This window comes from Cyclopterus lumpus, chromosome 5, assembly GCF_009769545.1.
Source record: "Cyclopterus lumpus isolate fCycLum1 chromosome 5, fCycLum1.pri, whole genome shotgun sequence".
In the NCBI taxonomy this organism is placed as follows: domain Eukaryota; kingdom Metazoa; phylum Chordata; class Actinopteri; order Perciformes; family Cyclopteridae; genus Cyclopterus; species Cyclopterus lumpus.
In genome coordinates this window covers 25,802,723-25,830,222 of record NC_046970.1, presented here as the reverse complement: position 1 = coordinate 25,830,222, position 27,500 = coordinate 25,802,723, and the positions used below count along the sequence as shown (strand labels likewise).

Genomic DNA, 27,500 nt, shown 5'->3' with positions numbered 1-27,500 from the left:
AAATCCGGTCACGTAAGAATACCTTATTTGATTGGATCTCAGTCAATCCAATCAGTGTGAGGTTTGTTTGGGTCATGGATTGGAGAATATAGTGTGTGTGGGGGGGGTACGGCATACCAAATGGATAAACAATCATCAGACTCATGAAGTTCTGCCAATAAATATCATCCGTCCAACGATCCACCTCTTGGGATCATCTAATGCTCCTGATATCTGGTGAATCATGAACGTGGACACAGATTTATTAGTTTTGGGAAACGATGCCAAAGGAAATTCAACCAGCAGAGTCGAACATCTGAAACATCGCTTATGGTCCAGCAGACCCTCAAGACCTTCAGGTTCAGGTCCTAATGTTCAGCACAACCTGGATGTTTATCCTTTCTGTCAATCATTTTATTTTCAGTTCATACATGTTACACGCTCACTGAAACAATACGACACATACGACAACAGAATACTGTCTCCATCCTCTCATGTCTTCATCTTCATCCTCTCATGTCTCCATCCTCTCATGTCTCCGTCTCCATCCTCTCATGTCTTCATCCTCTCATGTCTCCGTCTCCATCCTCTCATGTCTCCGTCTCCATCCTCTCATGTCTTCATCTCCATCCTCTCATGTCTTCATCCTCTCATGTCTTCCTCTCATGTCTTCATCCTCTCATGTCTTCATCTTCATCCTCTCATGTCTTCATCCTCTCATGTCTTCATCTTCATCCTCTCATGTCTCTGTCTCCATCCTCTCATGTCTCCGTCTCCATCCTCTCATGTCTTCATCTTCATCCTCTCATGTCTTCATCCTCTCATGTCTTCATCTTCATCCTCTCATGTCTCTGTCTCCATCCTCTCATGTCTCCGTCTTCATCCTCTCATGTCTTCATCTTCATCCTCTCATGTCTCCGTCTCCATCCTCTCATGTCTTCATCTTCATCCTCTCATGTCTCCGTCTCCATCCTCTCATGTCTTCATCTTCATCCTCTCATGTCTCCGTCTCCATCCTCTCATGTCTCCATCTCTCATGTCTCCATCTTCATCCTCTCATGTCTCCGTCTTGGTCCTCTCATATCTATATCTCCATTCTCTCATGTCTCCGTCTCCATCCTCTCATGTCTCCATCTTCATCCTCTCATGTCTCCGTCTTGGTCCTCTCATGTCTACATCTTGGTCCTCTCATATCTACATCTTCGTCCTCTCATGTCTACGTCTTAGTCCTCTCATGTCTCCGTCTCCATCCTCTCATGTCTCCGTCTCCATCTTCATCCTCTCATGTCTACATCTTGGTCCTCTCATATCTACATCTTCGTCCTCTCATGTCTACGTCTCCATCCTCTGATGTCTCCGTCTCCATCCTCTCATGTCTCCGTCTCCATCCTCTCATGTCTCCGTCTTGGTCCTCTCATATCTCCATCTCCATCCTCTCATGTCTCCATCTCCATCCTCTCATGTCTCCGTCTTGGTCCTCTCATATCTCCATCTTCGTCCTCTCATGTGTCCGTCTCCATCCTCTCATGTCTTCATCTTCATCCTCTCATGTCTCCATATCCATCCTCTCATGTCTCCATCTCCATCCTCTCATATCTACATCTTCGTCCTCTCATGTCTACGTCTTAGTCCTCTCATGTCTCCGTCTCCATCCTCTCATGTGTCCGTCTCCATCCTCTCATGTCTTCATCTTCATCCTCTCATGTCTCCGTCTCCATCCTCTCATGTCTCCATCTCCATCCTCTCATGTCTCCGTCTCCATCCTCTCATGTCTCCATCTTCATCCTCTCATGTCTCCGTCTCCATCCTCTCATGTCTCCATCTCCATCCTCTCATGTCTCCGTCTCCATCCTCTCATGTCTCCGTCTCCATCCTCTCATGTCTCCATCTTCATCCTCTCATGTCTCCGTCTCCATCCTCTCATGTCTCCATCTCCATCCTCTCATGTCTCCGTCTCCATCCTCTCATGTCTCCGTCTCCATCCTCTCATGTCTCCGTCTCCATCCTCTCATGTCTCCATCTCCATCCTCTCATGTCTACGTCTTAGTCCTCTCATGTCTACGTCTCCATCCTCTCATGTCTCCATCTCTCATGTGTCCATCTCCATCCTTTCATGTCTCCGTCTTTGTCTGCTCATGTCTCCATCCTCTCATGTCTTCATCTTCATCCTCTCATGTGTCCATCTCCATCCTCTCATGTGTCCATCTCCATCCTCTCATGTCTCCATCTCCATCCTCTCATGTCTCCTCCATGTCTCCTTTTTATGTTTCCTTTCACTCCTCCATGTCTCCTTTTCTTTGCTTCCTCTCACCCCTCTGTGTGTCCTTTTCATGTTCCTTGTCTCTCTCTCTTTCTCTTTCTCCCCCCCCCCCCCCCCCCCCCAATCTCTGGGGTGACATTGGTTTGAAGCCAGTCTCTCATCTCCCATCATTGTGCCAATTAGTCGACACTCTGCACATTAAAAGTGCTCACCAACGGCAATCTTTATTTCTCCCTCGATGTCATGTGATGTCACACACACACACACACACACACACACACACACACACACACACACCACCCACATTAAAGGGACACACACAGATCAGAATAAAGTGCCTGGGGCTCTAAGTAAGAGCAGTCAGAATGATGGGGAACTGAGGGACGGGGATTGATGGAGGGAGGGGAATAAAAGTCTAAAACCAGAGGAAGATAGATTAAAGAAGATGGAATACTGGGGGGCAAAGATGGAACCTGGAGAAGCATCCAAGAAAAGAATCGTGGAAGTGGAAACGAGGGAGAATCCAGACACACCGCTGTCACAATTAATGGTTCAAATCCCCTAAAAAACAACAGCATGGCAGTGTGGAGAGGAGTGAGCTCCGGTTCCAGTGTGGAAGGACTGATGGAGACCCAGAACCCAGAACCCAGAGACCCCCTCAAGGAGATTCACTTAAATGGAGATGAAAGTCTGGGTGGATTCACGAGAGGAGCTAGGAGACCAAAGGAGGACGGAGGGAAGACACCAGAGGGCAAAGGGGGTGATGAGGAAAGGAGGACACAAAACAACAACCACCCACACAGAGAAATAACTTGTATTTAGGGATGTCGGAGTCAGCTGAGTGCTTCTTGATTGACAGCCACAGCCGGTTCTCTCTCATGTTGACAACCGCTACAACTGTGTGTGTGTGTGTGTGTGTAGGGGTGTGTGTGTGTGTGTAGGGGTGTGTGTGTGTGTTTGTGTGTGTGTGTGTGTAGGGGTGTGTGTGTGTGTGTGTGTGTAGGGGTGTGTGTGTGTGTTTGTGTGTGTGTGTGTGTGTGTGTGTGTGTGTGTGTAGGGGTGTGTGTGTGTGTTTGTGTGTGTGTGTGTGTGTGTGTGTGTGTGTGTGCAGCCGGTAGCTAAACTGAAGTTGTTGACAGACAGAAAAGACTTCAAGAGACAAAAAAAAGTAGTTACCGTGGTTACCATCGGGGTTGCCTGGATCAAGAGAGGGAGGAAACACACATGGTGGTAAATCCTGAAGGGGGGGGGGGGGGGGGGGGTAGATCTCCCTCTCTGCAGCTGCAGAGACACACACTTAATATTCCCGTCAGTGAACTACACACACACACACACACACACACACACACACACACACACACACACACACACTCACAGTGTAATAAATTGGCCCAACATTTATTAACTTTGCTTCCTGCAGCCTCCTGAGGTTCGTCCATTAGCATGAAGAATAACAGACCTGGGACCTGTTCTTATGCTTTACAAAGAAATATACACACAATAATAATTCATATGAGTCGTGAAGTACACTGACATTACGTTTTGCAGCAGTCTTCATCACGTCTTCATCTCATCTTCATCTCATCTTCATCACGTCTTCATCTCGTCTTCATCACATCTTCCCCTCGTCTTCATCTCATCTTCATCACGTCTTCATCTCGTCTTCATCTCATCTTCCCCTCGTCTTCATCATATCTTCATCTCGTCTTCATCTTGTCTTCATCACGTCTTCACCTCGTCTTCATCATATCTTCCCCTCATCTTCATCACATATTTCCCTCGTCTTCATCATATCTTCATCACATCTTCATCACATCTTCCCCTCGTCTTCATCTCGTCTTCATTTCATCTTCATCACGTCTTCATCTCGTCTTCATCTCATCTTCCCCTCGTCTTCATCATATCTTCATCTCGTCTTCATCTTGTCTTCATCACGTCTTCACCTCGTCTTCATCATATCTTCCCCTCATCTTCATCACATCTTCCCCTCGTCTTCATCACATCTTCATCACATCTTTCCCTCGTCTTCATCACATCTTCATCACATCTTTCCCTCGTCTTCATCACATCTTCCCCTCGTCTTCATGTTAAACTGAGCAGAGACTCAACGTGTCTTCTTCTTCTTCTTCTTCTCCTCAGGAAACCAAAATCAACTGCGTCCACTTGGCGAACAAAGGTATGAGCACCAAGCACTGTTCCCCTAGAGTAGAGTCACACACACACACACACACACACACACACACACACACACACACACTCATCCTTTAGCTCCACATCCTCTCCATGTTCTCCTGCATGACTCCTCTGCATCGCCTCGTCTCTCCTTCTCTTCTTTTTTTTCTCTTTTATTGTCCTCTTTCCCTCTTCTTCATTTTTCCTGCTTTCTCTCTCTCTCTCTCTCTCTCTCTCTCTTTCTCCCTCTCTCTCCCTCTCTCTCCCTCTCTCTCTCTCTTTCCCTCTCTCCCTCCCCTCCCTCCCTCCCTCTCTCCCTCTCTCTCTCTCCCTCTCTCCCTCTCTCCTTCTCTCTCCCTCCCTCTCTCCCTCCCTCCCTCTCTCCCTCTCTCTCTCCCTCCCTCCCCTCCCTCCCTCTCTCCCTCTCTCCTTCTCTCTCCCTCCCTCCCTCCCTCTCTCCCTCTCTCTCTCCCTCCCTCCCCTCCCTCCCTCCCTCTCTCCCTCTCTCTCTCTCCCTCTCTCCCTCTCTCCTTCTCTCTCTCTCCCTCTCTCCTTCTCTCTCCCTCCCTCTCTCCCTCCCTCCCTCTCTCCCTCTCTCTCTCCCTCCCTCCCCTCCCTCCCTCTCTCCCTCTCTCTCTCTCTCTCCCTCTCTCCCTCTCTCCTTCTCTCTCTCCGTCCATGTTCTTAGTGTCTTGGTGCAGCATCAGGACCGTTATCTCCTGATTGACGGCCTTCATGGAGACTAAAGCCTCTAACTTATTTCTTCCTCTCCGATCTCTCCGTTCTTTATTTGCTGCTCGTCTCCATTCGGGTCCAGAATGCGCTTTAAAAGCTTTTCAGCCCGCTATTGAATTTCCTCGTGTGTCTCTTTTTTCTATTTTATTATTTCATCTGCATCAAACATTGATTATATTGTTGCACATCGCTCTGGGTTCTCTGACTCTTTCGCTCTCATATTGTTTCTCATCATCGGGCATTTATTGTTCATTTGGGAACATTTGTCTCTGTTTCCAGTTTGTTTCTTACTCTGAAGGCTGTCTGCTCACCTGTCTGTCTGCTCACCTGTCTGTCTGCTCACCTGTCTGTCTGCTCACCTGTCTGTCTGCTCATCTGTCTGTCTGCTCACCTGTCTGTCTGCTCACCTGTCTGTCTGCTCATCTGTGTGTCTGCTCACCTGTGTGTCTGCTCACCTGTCTGTCTGCTCACCTGTCTGTCTGCTCACCTGTCTGTCTGCTCATCTGTGTGTCTGCTCACCTGTCTGTCTGCTCATCTGTGTGTCTGCTCACATGTCTGTCTGCTCACCTGTGTGTCTGCTCATCTGTGTGTCTGCTCACATGTCTGTCTGCTCACCTGTCTGTCTGCTCATCTGTGTGTCTGCTCATCGGGTCTTTGTTCCACGCCACAAAGTTCTCATCTCTCTTTTCTCTCAACCATCTCTTCATTTCCTTTCTCTCCATTTCCTCCCTCGGTTTATTCGATTAACCCATCGGACTCAGCAGTTAACCCCCCGGCACCACATCTGCATCCACTGACAGCAGCACATGCTGACAACAGGTCACATCCCAGTCCACACCGCCCTACTGGTCCCACTGGGGCCCCTACTGGTCCCAATGGGGCCCCTACCCAATGGGGTCCCTACTGGTTCCACTGGGGTCCCTACTGGTCCCAATGGGGTCCCTACTGGTCCCACTGGGGTCCCTACTGGTCCCAATGGGGTCCCTACTGGTCCCACTGGGGCCCCTACTGGTCCCACTGGGGTCCCTACTGGTCCCAATGGGGTCCCTACTGGTCCCACTGGGGTCCCTACTGGTCCCAATGGGATCCCTACTGGTCCCACTGGGGTCCCTACTGGTCCCAATGGGGTCCCTACTGGTCCCAATGGGATCCCTACTGGTCCCAATGGGGCCCCTACCCAATGGGATCCCTACTGGTCCCAATGGGGTCCCTACTGGTCCCTACTGGTCCCACTGGGGTCCCTACCCAATGGGATCCCTTCTGGTCCCAATGGGGTCCCTACTGGTCCCAATGGGATCCCTACTGGTCCCAATGGGGCCCCTACCCAATGGGATCCCTACTGGTCCCAATGGGGTCCCTACTGGTCCCAATGGGGCCCCTTCCCAATGAAATCCCTACTGGTCCCAATGGGGTCCCTACTGGTCCCACTGGGGTCCCTATTGGTCCCAATGGAATCCCTACTGGTCCCAATGGGGCCCCTACCCAATGGGATCCCTACTGGTCCCAATGGGGTCCCTACTGGTCCCACTGGGGTCCCTACTGGTCCCAATGGGGTCCCTACTGGTCCCAATGGGGCCCCTACCCAATGGGATCCCTACTGGTCCCACTGGGATCCCTACTGGTCCCAATGGGATCCCTACTGGTCCCACTGGGGTCCCTACTGGTCCCACTGGGATCCCTACTGGTCCCAATGGGGTCCCTACTGGTCCCACTGGGGTCCCTACTGGTCCCACTGGGATCCCTACTGGTCCCAATGGGGTCCCTACTGGTCCCACTGGGGTCCCTACTGGTCCCAATGGGGTCCCTACTGGTCCCACTGGGGTCCCTACTGGTCCCAATCTAAGTGCATTTGAAAGTCTAAACTTTGATGAAATGGATAAAGAAAGTTATTCGTCTTTTTTCTCAGACTGTTTTCTTCTCTCTCCTCTCTTTTTGTTGTTGTTTGTTTGTTGTCTCTCCCTCTCTTCCTCATGCTTTCCGGTGGGACACGCGGCCCTTGGCCTTAGTGGTAATAGGTAGGGGACAAATAACAACGCCGTACATTGTAGTCATCCCGAGCGAAGGTGATTATTGCTTCATAGGCAGAATATTGTATTCCCTTTGTTCTATTTTGTCATCACAGTACAACCATAACACCCCCCCCCCCCCCCCCCCCCCCCCTTTGTTTCTGGACTCTTTGGGGTTTTGTCTCATCTTTATTGCATTTGTTGGACGTCTGCTCTGCTTCCAGTGATGCTGGCTGTGTTTAAACCTCTTCCTTTCTATGTCTCTCACACACACACACACACACAGACACAGACACACACACAGACACACACACAGACACACACACACACACAGACACACACATACTCACACACACACACACACACACACACACACAGACACACAGACACTCACACACACTCACACACACTCACACACACACACACACAGACACACACACACACACACAGACACACACACACTCACACACACACAGACACACACACACACACACACACACACACAGACACACACACACACACACACACAGACACTCACACACACACACACACACTCACACACACACACACACACACACACACACAGACACACACACACACACACACTCACACACACACACACACACACAGACACACAGATATATATATATATGGAGTTCAGTGCATTACCTTTTATACAGCAGACGCTGAATGAACCTCCATAATGCTCATCTAAGAGAAGTGGCCTTACAGAAAATATGAATTTGACTTTTTGATCATCCGAATATTTTCAAACCTTTTGACCTTCTTCAGTAATGCTGAACTATGAGGCATTTAAATGAAAACACAACCACACAGATTACTGCGTGCCACCAACACCTGAAGAACTGCTCTGAAGTTGCGTAAAGCCCATCTTTTCTATTTCTGGAGACTTAATAGCTTTCATGTGATCTGATGATGGCGGAACCAATCCATGTGCTCGGGTTCTTCTGCGGGGGGCATCGGCAGGGCCATGGCAGGAGGAATTGGGAAAGAGGCCGGACCAATGAGGTCGGCCTTTGAGGCAGGAGGCACAGAGAAGGAGGCAGGGCCATTGGGAAGGAGGCCAGGTCCAGGCCAGGGGCTGGATGCAGGAAGCAGGTGAAAGGAGGCAGGACCCAGGAGCCAGGACCAGCTTCAGACACAGCCAGGTCCAGGCCAGGGGTTGGATGCAGGAAGCAGGGGCAAGGAGGCAGGTCCCAGGAGCCAGGACCAGCTTCAGACACAGCCAGGTCCAGGCCAGGGGCTGGATGCAGGAAGCAGGGGCAAGGAGGCAGGACCCAGGAGCCAGGACCAGCTTCAGACACAGCCAGGTCCAGGCCAGGGGCTGGATGCAGGAAGCAGGGGCAAGGAGGCAGGTCCCAGGAGCCAGGACCAGCTTCAGACACAGCCAGGTCCAGGCCAGGGGTTGGATGCAGGAAGCAGGGGCAAGGAGGCAGGTCCCAGGAGCCAGGATCAGCTTCAGACACAGCCAGGTCCAGGCCAGGGGTTGGATGCAGGAAGCAGGGGCAAGGAGGCAGGTCCCAGTAGCCAGGACCAGCTTCAGACACAGCCAGGTCCAGGCCAGGGGCTGGATGCAGGAAGCAGGGGCAAGGAGGCAGGACCCAGGAGCCAGGACCAGCTTCAGACACAGCCAGGTCCAGGCCAGGGGTTGGATGCAGGAAGCAGGGGCAAGGAGGCAGGTCCCAGGAGCCAGGATCAGCTTCAGACACAGCCTGGTCCAGGCCAGGGGTTGGATGCAGGAAGCAGGGGCAAGGAGGCAGGTCCCAGGAGCCAGGACCAGCTTCAGACACAGCCAGGTCCAGGCCAGGGGCTGGATACAGGAAGCAGGGGCAAGGAGGCAGGAGCCAGGACCAGCTTCAGACACAGCCAGGTCCAGGCCAGGGGCTAGATGCAGGAAGCAGGGGCAAGGAGGCAGGTCCCAGTAGCCAGGACCAGCTTCAGACACAGCCAGGTCCAGGCCAGGGGCTGGATGCAGGAAGCAGGGGCAAGGAGGCAGGACCCAGGAGCCAGGACCAGCTTCAGACACAGCCAGGTCCAGGCCAGGGGCTGGATGCAGGAAGCAGGGGCAAGGAGGCAGGTCCCAGGAGCCAGGATCAGCTTCAGACACAGCCAGGTCCAGGCCAGGGGCTGGATGCAGGAAGCAGGGGCAAGGAGGCAGGTCCCAGGAGCCAGGACCAGCTTCAGACACAGCCAGGTCCAGGCCAGGGGTTGGATGCAGGAAGCAGGGGCAAGGAGGCAGGTCCCAGGAGCCAGGATCAGCTTCAGACACAGCCTGGTCCAGGCCAGGGGTTGGATGCAGGAAGCAGGGGCAAGGAGGCAGGTCCCAGGAGCCAGGACCAGCTTCAGACACAGCCAGGTCCAGGCCAGGGGCTGGATACAGGAAGCAGGGGCAAGGAGGCAGGAGCCAGGACCAGCTTCAGACACAGCCAGGTCCAGGCCAGGGGCTAGATGCAGGAAGCAGGGGCAAGGAGGCAGGTCCCAGGAGCCAGGATCAGCTTCAGACACAGCCAGGTCCAGGCCAGGGGCTAGATGCAGGAAGCAGGGGCAAGGAGGCAGGACCCAGGAGCCAGGATCAGCTTCAGACACAGCCAGGTCCAGGCCAGGGGCTAGATACAGGAAGCAGGGGCTCTATGAAGATAATAACACGTACTGTCCTGAAGGAAATGGAGGTCCAGCACAAAGGAGGACGGCAGACGCTCCGGAAATCCTAATTTAATAACTGTAACCATTGTATTCATATGAAGTGCAGATGAAACAGCTGCTTCATTGCAATGCTGAACACTTTTTTTTAACACCTATTACTTTCAGAAATGGACTCAAACCTGATCCTTGATGCATGATGAATACATAAAGCATTCCTCCATCTATCTGACTGATGTGTTGAATACTGAGTGATGTGTACCGTGTTTCTCACCGAGCCGTCGCTTATGTTCTCGTTTCTGCCGCCGCCCACGTGCACCTTGTGGAAGCTTCTTCTAGAATCCCAAAGTTAGACTCTGGACCAGGTGTTGAATCCAGAATCCGCCTGGACTCCTTTTTGAGCACTGGTCTTATGTCTGTTCTGCTTCAGTGGGTGCAGCAATGTGTCTGCAGACGGGTGCAGCAATGCGTCTGCAGACGGGTGCAGCAATGCGTCTGCAGACGGGTGCAGCAATGTGTCGGCAGACGGGTGCAGCAATGTGTCTGCAGACGGGTGCAGCAATGCGTCTGCAGACGGGTGCAGCAATGCGTCTGCAGACGGGTGCAGCAATGTGTCTGCAGAAGGGTGCAGCAATGTGTCTGCAGATGGGTGCAGCAATGTGTCTGCAGACGGGTGCAGCAATGTGTCTGCAGACGGGTGCAGCAATGTGTCTGCAGAAGGGTGCAGCAATGTGTCGGCAGACGGGTGCAGCAATGTGTCTGCAGACGGGTGCAGCAGTGTGTCTGCAGAAGGGTGCAGCAATGCGTCTGCAGAAGGGTGCAGCAATGTGTCTGCAGACGGGTGCAGCAATGTGTCTGCAGACAGGTGCAGCAATGTGTCTGCAGACGGGTGCAGCAATGTGTCTGCAGACGGGTGCAGCAATGTGTCTGCAGACAGGTGCAGCAATGTGTCTGCAGAAGGGTGCAGCAATGTGTCTGCAGACGGGTGCAGCAATGTGTCTGCAGAAGGGTGCAGCAATGTGTCGGCAGACGGGTGCAGCAATGTGTCTGCAGACGGGTGCAGCAGTGTGTCTGCAGAAGGGTGCAGCAATGCGTCTGCAGAAGGGTGCAGCAATGTGTCTGCAGACGGGTGCAGCAATGTGTCTGCAGACAGGTGCAGCAATGTGTCTGCAGACGGGTGCAGCAATGTGTCTGCAGACGGGTGCAGCAATGTGTCTGCAGACGGGTGCAGCAATGTGTCTGCAGACGGGTGCAGCAATGTGTCTGCAGACAGGTGCAGCAATGTGTCTGCAGACAGGTGCAGCAATGTGTCTGCAGACGGGTGCAGCAATGTGTCTGCAGACGGGTGCAGCAATGTGTCTGCAGACGGGTGCAGCAATGTGTCTGCAGACAGGTGCAGCAATGTGTCTGCAGACAGCAATGGGAGGGCTACATGATGCTGAGTCCTATTAGTCGTTGGCATCAATCTGAAGTTATGATAATAACTAGATGGTTTGGTTCCAGCTGGTTTCATCGTTTCAAGGCTCTTCCTGTTGACAGCAGCTATTTCCCATCATGCACTTCACCGCGACCTCTGGCTTTTTTCCTGGTCAGAAACTAATCAAAACTCTGGGAACGCGTCGTGTGTGTGTTTCCCCCAAATGACATGTCGCATTGCATTGTGGGATTGTTTTTGGATATAGATGCAGATCCAATAGGTGCTGGAGGCCGTGGAGCAGCACCGTGGGCAGAAAGAAGAGCTTTTAACTGGGTTAAGCTAAAGTACACAACCAGGGACACACAACACGCCTACCTCAGCACCGCAGGAACTATTTCATGTTGTCAATATAATGATAATTTAATATTCTCACACACACCACTCAGCGGGGACCAGGCGGTGGAGCAGTTAAGTGGTTTTACTCCTTTAAAGCTCCAAAGTACTTAATAAACCTGCTGACCTGGACATTAATGTCAACATGGAAACGTGTGTGTGTGTGTGTGTGTGTGTGTGTGTGTGTGTGAGTGTGTGAGTGTGTGTGTGTGTGTGTGTGTGTGTGTGAGTGTGTGAGTGTGTGAGTGAGTGAGTGTGACAGGGGGAGAGAGGCAGCCATTAACATTGTTCATTGTTTACTAAGTTTTAGAGACTAAAGATGATATTAATCCAAATTTAAACACACATTCACCAGGATTAATTTCAAGAGGCACCCAGATGTGTTCACATTGTTACACACACACACACACACACACACACTTTATATACACACACAAACTCTCTGTGTATATGTATATAAACTCACACAAACACACTCACAAACACACACACACACATTCACACACAGACTCACACACACACAGAGTGCTGCGGCAGCATAGCTCAGATTAGTAATCCTGTTAGACTCACTCAGCCATGCTCACGCTAATCCACAGAGGAAACAGCCCAGCTGCTGACAAACAATGGATGAAAACTAAACCTTCACATCAACCCTGATACACACACACACACACACTCACACACACACTCACACACACATTCACACACACACACACTCACACACACACACTCGCACACACGCACACACACTCACACACACACACTCACACACACACTCACACACACATTCACACACTCACACACACGCACACACACTCACTCACACACACACTCACACACACACTCACACACACACACTCACACACACGCACTCACACACTCACACGCACACACACACACGCACACACACATTCACACGCACACTCACACACACACACTCACACACACTCGCACACACATTCACACACACACGCACACACACACTCTCACACACACACACACACACACACACACACTCACACACACACACACACTTTCACACACACGCACACACACTCACACACACACTCACACACACACACACTCACACGCACACACACACACGCACACACACATTCACACGCACACTCACACACACACACTCACACACACTCGCACACACATTCACACACACACGCACACACACACTCTCACACACACACACACACACACACACACACACACACTCACACACACACACACACACACACTTTCACACACACTCACACACACTCACTCAAACGAACGAATCATCGAGCGAACAAATACAAGTGGCTGATCACATAATCCTCCTGGGGAGTAAAACAGAATAAGGGGAACAAGTGCATTCACACACACACACACACACACACACACACACACACACACACACACACACAAGGCATTCAAGAGAATCAATCTTCTCTCCATCTGGATTAATATTGTGTTTTTAATATCTCTGGTTTTACCCATAATTCCTCCTGGTAATTGTATCCTGCCCTCCAAGTAATGAAAGGAACAAAAAAGGTGCAGAGAAACGTATCAATGGAAAGAATATCTGGAGAGAAGAAGTCTCCTTCACAGCCTCGTTGTTCTCAGACAGACCTATTACCTATTACTGTCTATATTATACATGCTATAACACTTTGTGGGAAGTCTCCTTCACAGCCTCGGTGTTCTCAGACAGACCTATTACCTATTACTGTCTATATTATACATGCTATAACACTTTGTGGGAAGTCTCCTTCACAGCCTCGGTGTTCTCAGACAGACCTATTACCTATTACTGTCTATATTATACATGCTATAACACTTTGTGGGAAGTCTCCTTCACAGCCTCGGTGTTGAAGGCAGCTCCTCTTTCTCAGACCTATTCAATACAATAACATATATAATCCATAGCCATATAATATTTGCACCTTCTCATTCAATCCTATTTCACTTTGTCTCAACTCGTACCCTCTTGTCAGGGACACAGTCACGTGACATCACTTCTGGTCTGCTCCAGAAGTGATGTCATCAGAGCCTGTCACTCTGATTGGCCAACAGCAACGTTAAACGGAGCTGAACCCGTCGCCAGAAGTGTCCGCTGATTATGGGCAGAGGCTGCAGAGACACCTGTCAGCAGGTGACTCTGATGTGTTAAACACCTTCTGTCCACCTCCGTCAACCTTCTGTCCACCTTCTGTCCACCGCCGTCAACCTTCTGTCCACCTCCGTCCACCTTGTGTCCACCTCCGTCAACCTTCTGTCCACCTTCTGTCCACCTCCGTCCACCTTCTGTCCACCTCCGTCAACCTTCTGTCCACCGCCGTCAACCTTCTGTCCACCTCCGTCCACCTTGTGTCCACCGCCGTCAATCTTCTGTCCACCTCCGTCCACCTTCTGTCCACCTCCGTCAACCTTCTGTCCACCTTGTGTCCACCTCCGTCCACCTTCTGTCCACCTCCGTCAACCTTCTGTCCACCTTCTGTCCACATCCGTCCACCTTCTGTCCACCTTCTGTCCACCTTCTGTCCACCTCCGTCCACCTTCTGCCCACCTCCGTCAACCTTCTGTCCACCTTCTGTCCACCTCCGTCAACCTTCTGTCCACCTTCTGTCCACATCCGTCCACCTTCTGTCCACCTTCTGTCCACCTCCGTCAACCTTCTGTCCACCGCCGTCAACCTTCTGTCCACCTCCGTCCACCTTGTGTCCACCGCCGTCAACCTTCTGTCCACCTTGTGTCCACCTCCGTCCACCTTCTGTCCACCTCCGTCAACCTTCTGTCCACCTTGTGTCCACCTCCGTCCACCTTCTGTCCACCTCCGTCAACCTTCTGTCCACCTTCTGTCCACATCCGTCCACCTTCTGTCCACCTTCTGTCCACCTCCGTCCACCTTCTGCCCACCTCCGTCAACCTTCTGTCCACCTCCGTCAACCTTCTGTCCACCTTCTGTCCACCTCCGTCAACCTTCTGTCCACCTTCTGTCCACCTCCGTCAACCTTCTGTCCACCGCCGTCAACCTTCTGTCCACCTCCGTCCACCTTCTGTCCACCTCCGTCAACCTTCTGTCCACCGCCGTCAACCTTCTGTCCACCTTCTGTCCACCTCCGTCAACCTTCTGTCCACCTCCGTCAACCTTCTGTCCACCTTCTGTCCACCTCCGTCCACCTTCTGTCCACCTCCGTCAACCTTCTGTCCACCTTCTGTCCACCTCCGTCAACCTTCTGTCCACCTTCTGTCCACCTCCGTCCACCTTCTGTTAACCTTCTGTCCACCTCCGTCAACCTTCTGTCCACCTTCTGTCCACCTCCGTCCACCTTCTGTCCACCTTCTGTCAACCTTCTGTCCACCTCCGTCAACCTTCTGTCCACCTTCTGTCCACCTCCGTCAACCTTCTGTCCACCTTCTGTCCACCTCCGTCAACCTTCTGTCCACCTTCTGTCCACCTCCGTCCACCTTCTGTCCACCTTCTGTCAACCTTCTGTCCACCTCCGTCAACCTTCTGTCCACCTTCTGTCCACCTCCGTCAACCTTCTGTCCACCTTCTGTCCACCTCCGTCAACCTTCTGTCCACCTTCTGTCCACCTCCGTCCACCTTCTGTTAACCTTCTGTCCACCTCCGTCAACCTTCTGTCCACCTTCTGTCCACCTCCGTCCACCTTCTGTCCACCTTCTGTCAACCTTCTGTCCACCTCCGTCAACCTTCTGTCCACCTTCTGTCCACCTCCGTCAACCTTCTGTCCACCTTCTGTCCACCTCCGTCAACCTTCTGTCCACCGCCGTCAACCTTCTGTCCACCTCCGTCCACCTTGTGTCCACCTCCGTCAACCTTCTGTCCACCTTCTGTCCACCTCCGTCAACCTTCTGTCCACCTTCTGTCCACCTCCGTCCACCTTCTGTCAACCTTCTGTCCACCTCCGTCAACCTTCTGTCCACCTTCTGTCCACCTTCTGTCCACCTCCGTCAACCTTCTGTCCACCTTCTGTCCACCGCCGTCAACCTTCTGTCCACCTCCGTCAACCTTCTGTCAACCTTCTGTCCACCTCCGTCAACCTTCTGTCCACCTTCTGTCCACCTCCGTCAACCTTCTGTCCACCTTCTGTCCACCTCCGTCAACCTTCTGTCCACCTTCTGTCCACCGCCGTCAACCTTCTGTCCACCTCCGTCCACCTTCTGTCAACCTTCTGTCCACCTTCTGTCCACCGCCGTCAACCTTCTGTCCACCTCCGTCCACCTTCTGTCAACCTTCTGTCCACCGCCGTCAACCTTCTGTCCACCTCCGTCCACCTTGTGTCCACCTCCGTCAACCTTCTGTCCACCTCCGTCAACCTTCTGTCCACCTCTGTAGTTCATGGTGCTGTTAGATTGTTACCGGACCGCCAAATGCCAACAAATATGAGTGAAGCTGAATATCGTGTTTGTTTGACCCCTTTGACTCCCTTCCCCATCGTGGTGTTTAAACCTGAACGATTACGGAGACAACATAGATACAAATCTAATGTGTGTGATCTCTACGAATATACAGCGCATTAGTTCTGATATGAGACCCTTCTGAACCGGGCCCCAGTGGACTCCGCACCATCAAGAAGCACTTAATACTCAATTCTGTTATTAACATTTCCATTGGATGGCTCGTCCCCATTGACAACCGGGAGAAGAGCTGCGTTACGGCGTAGGACGGAGGGCGACAGATGGATTCTCTGTATTACTTCATGATATACAGCTTCCATCGTCACAAAGAGCCGCGTGTGTGTTGTCATTGAAGGCGTTCAGGGTTTAAAGGAACCTCTCGTGGCAAGGTTAGCCGCTTAAGCCGTTAGCTCGATGGGTTCTTCTGCCAAACTTGTGCCGTTAGAGCAGAGGGGGCGAAGAAGAGAGCGACGGGGGATTAAAGCGAGCGCCCACGCGTCCTTCTTACTCTATTGAGCGTCCATCTTTGTCCATCAAGGTTGTAACAAGAGGCTGCACGTCTGAGCGGGAACAGGTGCGCTTGTGTGGAGGATCCCAGGGTTGTTCCAGGCTTTATTATCTTTATTTTCATGTCATGTCAGGGCCTTTTTTTCTTTTCTTCTTTTATGCTCCTTCTTCCTTTTATCTCCTCCTCAACGTGCATCCCGTCTTTCGTTCCTTACAAACGTTAACGTCTCGTCTCTTCAACCTTCCTCTCTCCTTCTCTGTTGATGTGTGTTTATCTCTTCAGCTTTTTGTTTCTGTAACTTGGAGACGAGATGCTGTTTGAGGAACACTTTACACTTTTTTCTGAAAATATGAGGCAAGATCCTCGGTGGACTCGCGGTTTTGTTGATAACTGTTGCTTCAGTTATAATTCTATGTTCTCGGCGCCGGGTCTCTTTGGGGCCGGAAGAACAGCTCAGCATTTTGTTTACATGTCAACAAACAAAGCAAACTCTTCAGAAAGAGAATACCATCTCTTCAGCTGATGAACTGATGGTCTTCCAATAGTTTGAAGTTAAGTTCAGGGAGTTGCATTCATCCCTCTGTCCCTTATATGGAAGACCTTATAGAGGACCTTTGTCCTGGAAGACCTTCCACATATAGAAGACATATAGAAGACCTTTGTGGGACATATAGAGGACCTTTGTGGGACATATAGAGGACCTTTGTGGGACATATAGAGGACCTTTGTGGGACATATAGAAGACCGTTGTGGGACATATAGAAGACCGTTGTGGGACATATAGAGGACCTTTGTGGGACATATTGAAGACCTTTGTGGGACATAGAAGACATCAAAGACGCTCCTCGTCTGAATGAGACGCTCCAGACCGACTTCGATATGAACCCACCGAGTGTGTCGGAGTCAGACTTTCACCCAGGAGACCATGAAGGTCTTTGGTCATGTCTGTCTCTAGTCACCTGACATTTTCACACGTTACTCAGTCGAGTCGTCAGTCGGGCGAAACATTGTGTCGTTCACTTCCTCCTGCATGTGTGTGTGTTTGAGGACACACTTCATGTTTGAGTGTGTGTTTATTCATCTTCTGCATGTTTCTTTGTGTGTGTGTGTGTGTGTGTGTGTGTGTGTGTGTGTGTACGCGCATGTGTGTGTGTGTGTGTGGTGCTTTCTGTGTGACACTGCTATTTTTATGTGGTTGCCCACCAATGTGACCATGTGTGTGTGTGTGTGCATGTGTGTGTGTGTGTGTGCATGTGTGCGTGTGTGTGTGTGTGTGTCTGTAGGAGCGTCCACACAGGACTCGGATGCGATGGAGCCGGAGAAGCAGGTGGACGGCACCGTGAAAATGGCCGGTGTGATCGCGGGCATCCTCATGTTCGTCATCATCCTCCTGGGCGTCGTCCTCACCTTCAAGCGCAGGTAGGCGACTTCAAAGCATTTTAATAACGATAACGATAATTCATCGACGCTGGTTGTTAAACCAGCTTCTACCAAAACGAACCACATTTATTTTTACCACGTAAAAAATTTTCCTCCACGGAAACTTTCAGTTTGGAAGCGAACAGCTGATTGACAATAAGATCCAAATAGAGGCGAAGCACTCAGATCCCAAGAGGTAACATAGTCTACCATCATAGTCCTGGTCTACAGGAACCATGGAGGCTTAAAGGTCCTCGTAGTCTACAGGAACCATGGAGGCTTAAAGGTCCTTGTGGTCTACAGGAACCATGGAGGCTTAAAGGTCTTCGTGGTCTACAGGAACCATGGAGGCTTAAAGGTCCTCATGGTCTACAGGAACCATGGAGGCTTAAAGGTCCTCATGGTCTACAGGAACCATGGAGGCTTAAAGGTCCTCATGGTCTACAGGAACCATGGAGGCTTAAAGGTCTTCGTGGTCTACAGGAACCATGGAGGCTTAAAGGTCTTCGTGGTCTACAGGAACCATGGAGGCTTAAAGGTCCTCATGGTCTACAGGAACCATGGAGGCTTAAAGGTCCTCATGGTCTACAGGAACCATGGAGGCTTAAAGGTCCTCATGGTCTACAGGAACCATGGAGGCTTAAAGGTCTTCGTGGTCTACAGGAACCATGGAGGCTTAAAGGTCTTCGTGGTCTACATGGAGGTAGATATTAATATGATGGGTCATAGTTATGTGTGTGGAGATGTTCTTCATAATAAATCTAAATGACGTTAAACATCTAAAACCTGATGAACGTTAGACATCTCGTGTGGTTGTTACCGTGGATACCTGCCTCCATCACCTGCCTCCATCACCTGCCTCCATCACCTGCCTCCATCACCGGCCTCCTCCGTTTGTATCACTCCATTCTTCTATCACTCCATTCTTCTATCACTCCATCACTGCATCACTCATCACATCATCCCTCCATCACTCTATCACTCCATCCCTCCATTACTCCACCACGCCATTACTCCATCACTCCATCACTCCACCACTCCATCACTCCACCACTCCATCACTCCACCACTCCATCACTCCATTACTCCACCACTCCATCACTCCATCACTCCATCACTCCACCACTCCATCACTCCACCACTCCATCACTCCACCACTCCATCACTCCATTACTCCACCACTCCACCACTCCACCACTCCATTACTCCATCACTCCACCACTCCATCACTCCATTACTCCACCACTCCATCACTCCACCACTCCACCACTCCACCACTCCATTACTCCATCACTCCATCACTCCATCACTCCACCACTCCACCACTCCATTACTCCATCACTCCATCACTCCACCACTCCATCACTCCATCACTCCATTACTCCATTACTCCATCACTCCACCACTCCACCACTCCATTACTCCATCACTCCATCACTCCATCACTCCACCACTCCATCACTCCATTACTCCATTACTCCATCACTCCATCACTCCACCACTCCATTACTCCATCACTCCATCACTCCATTACTCCATTACTCCATCACTCCACCACTCCATCACTCCATTACTCCATTACTCCATCACTCCACCACTCCATTACTCCATCACTCCATCACTCCACCACTCCATTACTCCATCACTCCATCACTCCACCACTCCATCACATCATCCCTCCATCACTCTATCACTCCATCCCTCCATTACTCCACCACGCCATTACTCCATCACTCCACCACTCCATCACTCCATTACTCCATTACTCCATCACTCCACCACTCCACCACTCCATCACTCCACCACTCCATTACTCCATCACTCCATCACTCCATTACTCCATCACTCCATTACTCCATCACTCCACCACTCCATCACTCCATTACTCCATTACTCCATCACTCCACCACTCCATCACTCCACCACTCCATCACTCCATCACTCCATCACTCCACCACTCCATCACTCCATTACTCCATTACTCCATCACTCCATCACTCCACCACTCCACCACTCCATTACTCCATCACTCCATCACTCCATTACTCCATCACTCCATCACTCCATTACTCCATCACTCCACCACTCTATTACTCCATCACTCCACCACTCCATCACTCCATCACTCCACCACTCCATTACTCCATCACTCCATCACTCCACCACTCCATCACATCATCCCTCCATCACTCTATCACTCCATCCCTCCATTACTCCACCACGCCATTACTCCATCACTCCACCACTCCATCACTCCACCACTCCATCACTCCACCACTCCATCACGCCATTACTCCACCACTCCATCACTCCACCACTCCATCACTCCATCACTCCACCACTCCATCACTCCACCACTCCATTACTCCATCACTCCACCACTCCATCACTCCATTACTCCACCACTCCATCACTCCACCACTCCACCACTCCATTACTCCATCACTCCATCACTCCATCACTCCACCACTCCACCACTCCATCACTCCACCACTCCATTACTCCATCACTCCATCACTCCACCACTCCACCACTCCATTACTCCATCACTCCACCACTCCATCACTCCATCACTCCACCACTCCATCACTCCATTACTCCATCACTCCATTACTCCATCACTCCATCACTCCATCACTCCATTACTCCATCACTCCACTACTCCACTACTCCATTACTCCATCACTCCATTACTCCATCACTCCACCACTCTCACAGCTGCTTTTATTTTAATAGGACTCAAAAAGGAATGAAAACTTTGCTGAGAAACAATAATTCAAATTGAATGACTTTTATAAAATGAGACGAGTGCAAACAGCAAATCAACACAACACAAAACTCACAAATGTGCCGTGACAACGCCGCCGCGGCAGCTCTTCACCCGAGGCCTTAAAGTCTGAGACGTGAATGTTGTTGTGGAGCTGAAACAGCTGTTTCAGAAACATTGATGTTTGATCCTCATGAAATGTGCAACGACGTTCTGGTGAAAGCAACGGAAGCCGACTTCTACCACCTGTTCACGTCACGAGGAGATTTAATGTGTGACATTACCTGAACATGTGCAAACTAAACAAAGTCATTTATTTAATGAAAGCAGAGCCACCTTCGTTATGGAGCCAGATTAAAAAACAAGAGACTCCGCCTCCATCAGTTCCTTCAGCTGCAACGTTCTACCTGAAAGACTTTTGAAGTGGCATTACTTCATATTTAATGTGAAACCACGAGCTGAACACGGGGAGCAGTATCAAAGAAAAGCTTGTTGAACACCGTCCAGTTCAGGAGACGTTTCTTCTTTCATGTATATTCATGTATATTCAAGTATATCCATGTATATTCATGTATATTCATGTCTATGTTGTGGAAGTTGCTGTGGTCAGCATATAGTACACTTTAGGACAAGGTCATTTATCTTTTGTCATGTGTGGAGGATATTAAGTCTGGTATGAACCAACCGGGCCGGGAAAAGTAAACCAGGAAAGACAAAACCACATGGTGCAAAGAAACAGGACTCTGTACCCGGTACAGGTATATGTGTATATAGCAGCACATGCTAGCAGTAGCATCGTCATACACCACAAAAGGATCATAATGGTCCATGCCCTCATACAGGGAGAGACACTGGCAGAGTCCTCATTGTTAGTCCACATACAACCTTACTTCCATCTCCTGGTAAGCTAAAGAGGACGGGGAGTCAGAGAGGCCACAGGGTCAGTTGGCAATGCTAATCAAAGGATAACAGAGAATATCCCAAACACCAAGAGGATAGAAGTCTATCCGAACCAGAGGAAAGAAGAAAGGTAAAGGTACCGCAGAGACTTCAGAGGAGGCTGCAGCTCAAGAATGTAGGCGAGGAAGAGGAAAGAAACAAGTGGGAGAAATATGAAAAAAGCCAGCATCGGTGAACCTGAAGGTCAAATGGCTATGCTAATGAGATGCTAACCAGGCTAACAGGGCATATTATACATCAATTAGAGGGTGGATGTAGCAGAAAGAGTAAAAAGAACAACGTTGAAGAAGAAGACGAAGCGGAGGAACAAACTGACGAGGTTCTCATGAAGTCCAGTTTACTGTTTATTTAAAGATCCCACCCGGGTAATAGAAATACACTCTCTTTGATGGGAGACACGACTCAGACAGGTAGAAGTAACTGATAGAAGGAGAGGAATGGATGTGGACAGTGGGAGGTTTCCTTTATCATCGAGGTCATTCATATTTCATTCCACTCACTTGAGCCAGATGTCCGGGACGCAGAAAAAGGTTGTTCAGTAATTCAAAGTGTTTTACATGCCTTTCAAAGCACATTCATTATTCCGTGACAAAAGCTTGTCGGGATGCGAGCACGCACAACTGTCCAATTAATCTTTCAGAAGGCCGCATGTTACAAAAAGGACCGCGTTTCCCAAAGAAGGCCGAGGGATGTTGTTAATAACGTTGCGTCCAAGCTGAAGTCTTAATGGAGATTCAATGTTCTGGCAGCCAGGTGGCCCTCAGGCCTCTAACAAGCAGCCCCAGAAGATACACTTTTCATAAGGAGATGAATAATTCATGTTCCTAAAGCTCCATAAACGCTGTCCGCTTTGTGTGCGATGAAAGAGCAGCAGACCTCCGCTAAGTCATTGAGAACAGGTGACATCATCTCTGGAAGTGCAACTTGATGGAAAAACATGTTATTGCAACTCCTTTCCCCTCTATTTGGTCTCATCTTTAAAATATAAAAGTCTGACCCTGAAGAAGTCTTTTGTGATGTGATTTGATTTGATTTGATTTGAAGCATTCATGCTGTTTTTAATATGAGGGTCAACGGGGACTCAACTGGGATGGGTCGACTTGGATTAATAGCTTCAATACAAAAACAAATTAATATGATTATGGAATGGAAATTAATATCAAAGAAAAAGCACGTGCATGAGGATACGTAGACAAATCAATTATCAAAAATATGTATTCATTTCTTTTTTTGTGATTATTATTTTTGGAAAGTTGATCAAATTAGATTTTTTTTTTAGATGTATATATGGGGGAACCAATCTACTGCTGGGCAGCTGCTCTTTTACATTAGCTTAGTAGGGACTGTTATCAGACCAGATACCTTCTTAGGACTGTTATCAGACCAGATACCTTCTTAGGACTGTTATCAGACCAGACACCTTCTTAGTAGGGACTGTTATCAGACCAGACACCTTCTTAGTAGGGACTGTTATCAGACCAGACACCTTCTTAGTAGGGACTGTTATCAGACCAGACACCTTCTTAGTAGGGACTGTTATCAGACCAGACACCTTCTTAGTAGGGACTGTTATCAGACCAGACACCTTTCTTAGTAGGGACTGTTATTAGACCAGACACCTTCTTAGGACTGTTATCAGACCAGACACCTTCTTAGGACTGTTATCAGACCAGACACCTTCTTAGGACTGTTATCAGACCAGACACCTTCTTAGGACTGTTATCAGACCAGACACCTTCTTAGTAGGGACTGTTATTAGACCAGACACCTTCTTAGTAGGGACTGTTATTAGACCAGACACCTTCTTAGGACTGTTATCAGACCAGACACCTTCTTAGGACTGTTATCAGACCAGACACCTTCTTAGGACTGTTATCAGACCAGACACCTTCTTAGTAGGGACTGTTATTAGACCAGACACCTTCTTAGTAGGGACTGTTATTAGACCAGACACCTTCTTAGTAGGGACTGTTATCAGACCAGACACCTTCTTAGGACTGTTATTAGACCAGACACCTTCTTAGGACTGTTATCAGACCAGACACCTTCTTAGGACTGTTATCAGACCAGACACCTTCTTAGGACTGTTATTAGACCAGACACCTTCTTAGGACTGTTATCAGACCAGACACCTTCTTAGGACTGTTATTAGACCAGACACCTTCTTAGTAGGGACTGTTATTAGACCAGACACCTTCTTAGTAGGGACTGTTATTAGACCAGACACCTTCTTAGTAGGGACTGTTATCAGACCAGACACCTTCTTAGGACTGTTATCAGACCAGACACCTTCTTATGACTGTTATCAGACCAGACACCTTCTTAGTAGGGACTGTTATCAGACCAGACACCTTCTTAGGACTGTTATCAGACCAGACACCTTCTTAGGACTGTTATCAGACCAGACACCTTCTTATTACTGTCATCAGACCAGACACCTTCTTAGTAGGGACTGTTATTAGACCAGACACCTTCTTAGGACTGTTATCAGACCAGACACCTTCTTAGTAGGGACTGTTATTAGACCAGACACCTTCTTAGTAGGGACTATTATCAGACCAGACACCTTCTTAGTAGGGACTGTTATTAGACCAGACACCTTCTTAGGACTGTTATTAGACCAGACACCTTCTTAGGACTGTTATCAGACCAGACACCTTCTTAGGACTGTTATCAGACCAGACACCTTCTTAGTAGGGACTGTTATCAGACCAGACACCTTCTTAGGACTGTTATTAGACCAGACACCTTCTTAGGACTGTTATTAGACCAGACACCTTCTTAGGACTGTTATCAGACCAGACACCTTCTTAGTAGGGACTGTTATTAGACCAGACACCTTCTTAGTAGGGACTATTATCAGACCAGACACCTTCTTAGTAGGGACTGTTATTAGACCAGACACCTTCTTAGGACTGTTATTAGACCAGACACCTTCTTAGGACTGTCATCAGACCAGACACCTTCTTAGGACTGTTATTAGACCAGACACCTTCTTAGGACTGTTATCAGACCAGACACCTTCTTAGGACTGTTATTAGACCAGACACCTTCTTAGGACTGTTATTAGACCAGACACCTTCTTAGGACTGTCATCAGACCAGACACCTTCTTAGGACTGTTATCAGACCAGACACCTTCTTAGGACTGTTATTAGACCAGACACCTTCTTAGGACTGTTATTAGACCAGACACCTTCTTAGGACTGTTATCAGACCAGACACCTTCTTAGGACTGTTATCAGACCAGACACCTTCTTAGGACTGTTATCAGACCAGACACCTTCTTAGTAGGGACTATTATCAGACCAGACACCTTCTTAGGACTGTTATCAGACCAGACACCTTCTTAGTAGGGACTGTTATCAGACCAGACACCTTCTTAGGACTGTTATTAGACCAGACACCTTCTTAGGACTGTTATCAGACCAGACACCTTCTTAGGACTGTTATCAGACCAGACACCTTCTTAGGACTGTTATCAGACCAGACACCTTCTTAGTAGGGACTGTTATTAGACCAGACACCTTCTTAGGACTGTCATCAGACCAGACACCTTCTTAGGACTGTTATTAGACCAGACACCTTCTTAGGACTGTTATTAGACCAGACACCTTCTTAGGACTGTTATCAGACCAGACACCTTCTTAGTAGGGACTGTTATTAGACCAGACACCTTCTTAGTAGGGACTGTTATTAGACCAGACACCTTCTTAGGACTGTTATTAGACCAGACACCTTCTTAGGACTGTTATCAGACCAGACACCTTCTTAGTAGGGACTGTAATCAGACCAGACACCTGGCCCGGTGACATGAGCACAAATGTTAAGGCATTAATATTTGATCAAAGCTAACCCAGTCATGTTAGCTCAAAGCTAACCCAGTAACGTTAGCATAAGGGCTAAACCATTAACATTAGCACAAAGGCTAACCCAGTAACGTTAGTACAGAGGTTGACCCGGTGACGTGAGCACAAAGGCTAAACCATTAACTTTAGCACAAAGGCTAACCCAGTAACGCTAGTACAGAGGCTGGCCCGGTGACGTGAGCACAAATGTTAAGGCAGTAATGTTAGATCAAAGCTAACCCAGTAACGTTAGCACAAAGGCTTAACCTAGTCATGTTAGCTCAAAGCTAACCCAGTAACGTTAGCACAAAGGCTAACCCAGCAGCGTTAGCACAGGCTAACTCCTTGATGGATTCTCCATTAGCTTCTCATCCCGTACGCCGCAGGTCGGATCTCGTCATGGCTGCCTTCGCAGATAGAACTCTGATGTAATGTGTTTCCCCTCCGGAGCTAATCGCAGCTCGTTCTTCTCCACTGTTCTCCGAACATCTCTGTGTGTGTGTGCTGCTACGTGCCACAGTTCAATATCCACGTTAAAGGACTGTGAAAACAAAGAGAATGGTGGAAATATGTTTTAGCATCCAGTTCACTGTCAGTATAATACAGTCGTGATATTTGAATTCAGTCTGAAAACAACATGTTTATCACGAAAACAACATGTCACATTTTATTAATGAAAAAGATCTTGTTGAAGTTCATGTACAAAAACAACATGTTGAAGTTTTTTACAGAAAACCACATGAATGCAGTTTTCCAACATGGATGCTTGACACTTTGCTCAGTGCCACCTGGAACATAAGGACATCATGATGGATGTGTCAGCCTCTCATGCCCTTTAATGTCTCTCTCTATCTTCCTGTTTCCTGTCTTTGGCCCTGCCCCTTCCTGTCCCGTCCTCTACCTGCCTTTCCCTTGCTCCGATAGAGAGATTCACACATGGAGAACTCTGAGCGTGGGGTATTGTATGTTTATTTCTAGACATCAACACATCACTCCATCCGTCACTGTGCCGCTCACCTTTTATGACTTCCAGTAGTTTGACATCTTGTGACGAAGGCTGCGCCTGGAAAATGGATGTGGTAGATCCAGGATTAAGAGGATTTAATCTAACCTGTGCACGTATGCTAACACGTGCACATACACATGTGCTAACACATGCCCAGCATATACGCATATACTAATACAAGCATAAATGTTCACATGTGCACACAAACATGTGCTAACACGTGCACATACACTTATGCCAGTAAGTGCATAAATGCTAACGTGCACATACATACATGCTAACACTTGCACATACGCATATGCTAACACGTGCATAAATGCTAACGTGCACATACGCATATGCTAATACGTGCATAAATGCTAACGTGCACATACATACATGCTAACACGTGAACATACGCATATGCTAACACGTGCATAAATGCTAACGTGCACATACAGCTGATGATTGGTTACAGGTGATGTCCTGACCAACACATCCTTTTTCTTGGAAACGCTCAACGTTGCATGCGTGCGGTTTCCTTCACGTCATTTCACGAAATATGAGTTGTTGTTCCTTTGAGAGTCAAAGTGGAGTCCTCATTCATGCACTTGTCTTTCATCTTCCACGTGTTGCATCATCAGTGAATATTCCTCTCTGTTTTCTTTGATGGGTAAAAGAAATTCACGCAGGAATATCTGACTTTTAAAATGGCCTTAAGTTATGTTTGAGGTTTTTAATAAGGAATAGTGTACAAGACGACGTGAAGTAAACAATCCAATACATATTATATTACAATATTGTTTACGTCAAAGTCATCTGTACGCCATTGCTCGTCATCATTGCATCAACGCTGACTTCTTATTGCCTCTGTGTGGTGAGAAATGTTTGGATATTGTTTGCGATGACTCCCCAGTCGTTCCTTTTGATGCATTATTACTAATGCTGTTATCCTCAAAGATGGAACGCCCGCAG

The 27,500-nt window shown here is 49.0% G+C and overlaps 1 protein-coding gene across 1 annotated transcript in view; it reads left to right on the top strand.

Moving 5' to 3' along the window:
• The window catches only part of ptprt (protein tyrosine phosphatase receptor type T), a 197,901-nt gene that overhangs the window by 114,305 nt on the left and 56,096 nt on the right, over positions 1-27,500 (top strand). The window contains exons 15-18 of the mRNA XM_034533285.1: positions 4,379-4,415; positions 7,153-7,209; positions 17,831-17,966; positions 26,465-26,497. Coding sequence (XP_034389176.1) covers positions 4,379-4,415; positions 7,153-7,209; positions 17,831-17,966; positions 26,465-26,497 — 263 coding nt within the window. The remainder of the gene's footprint in view (positions 1-4,378; positions 4,416-7,152; positions 7,210-17,830; positions 17,967-26,464; positions 26,498-27,500) is intronic.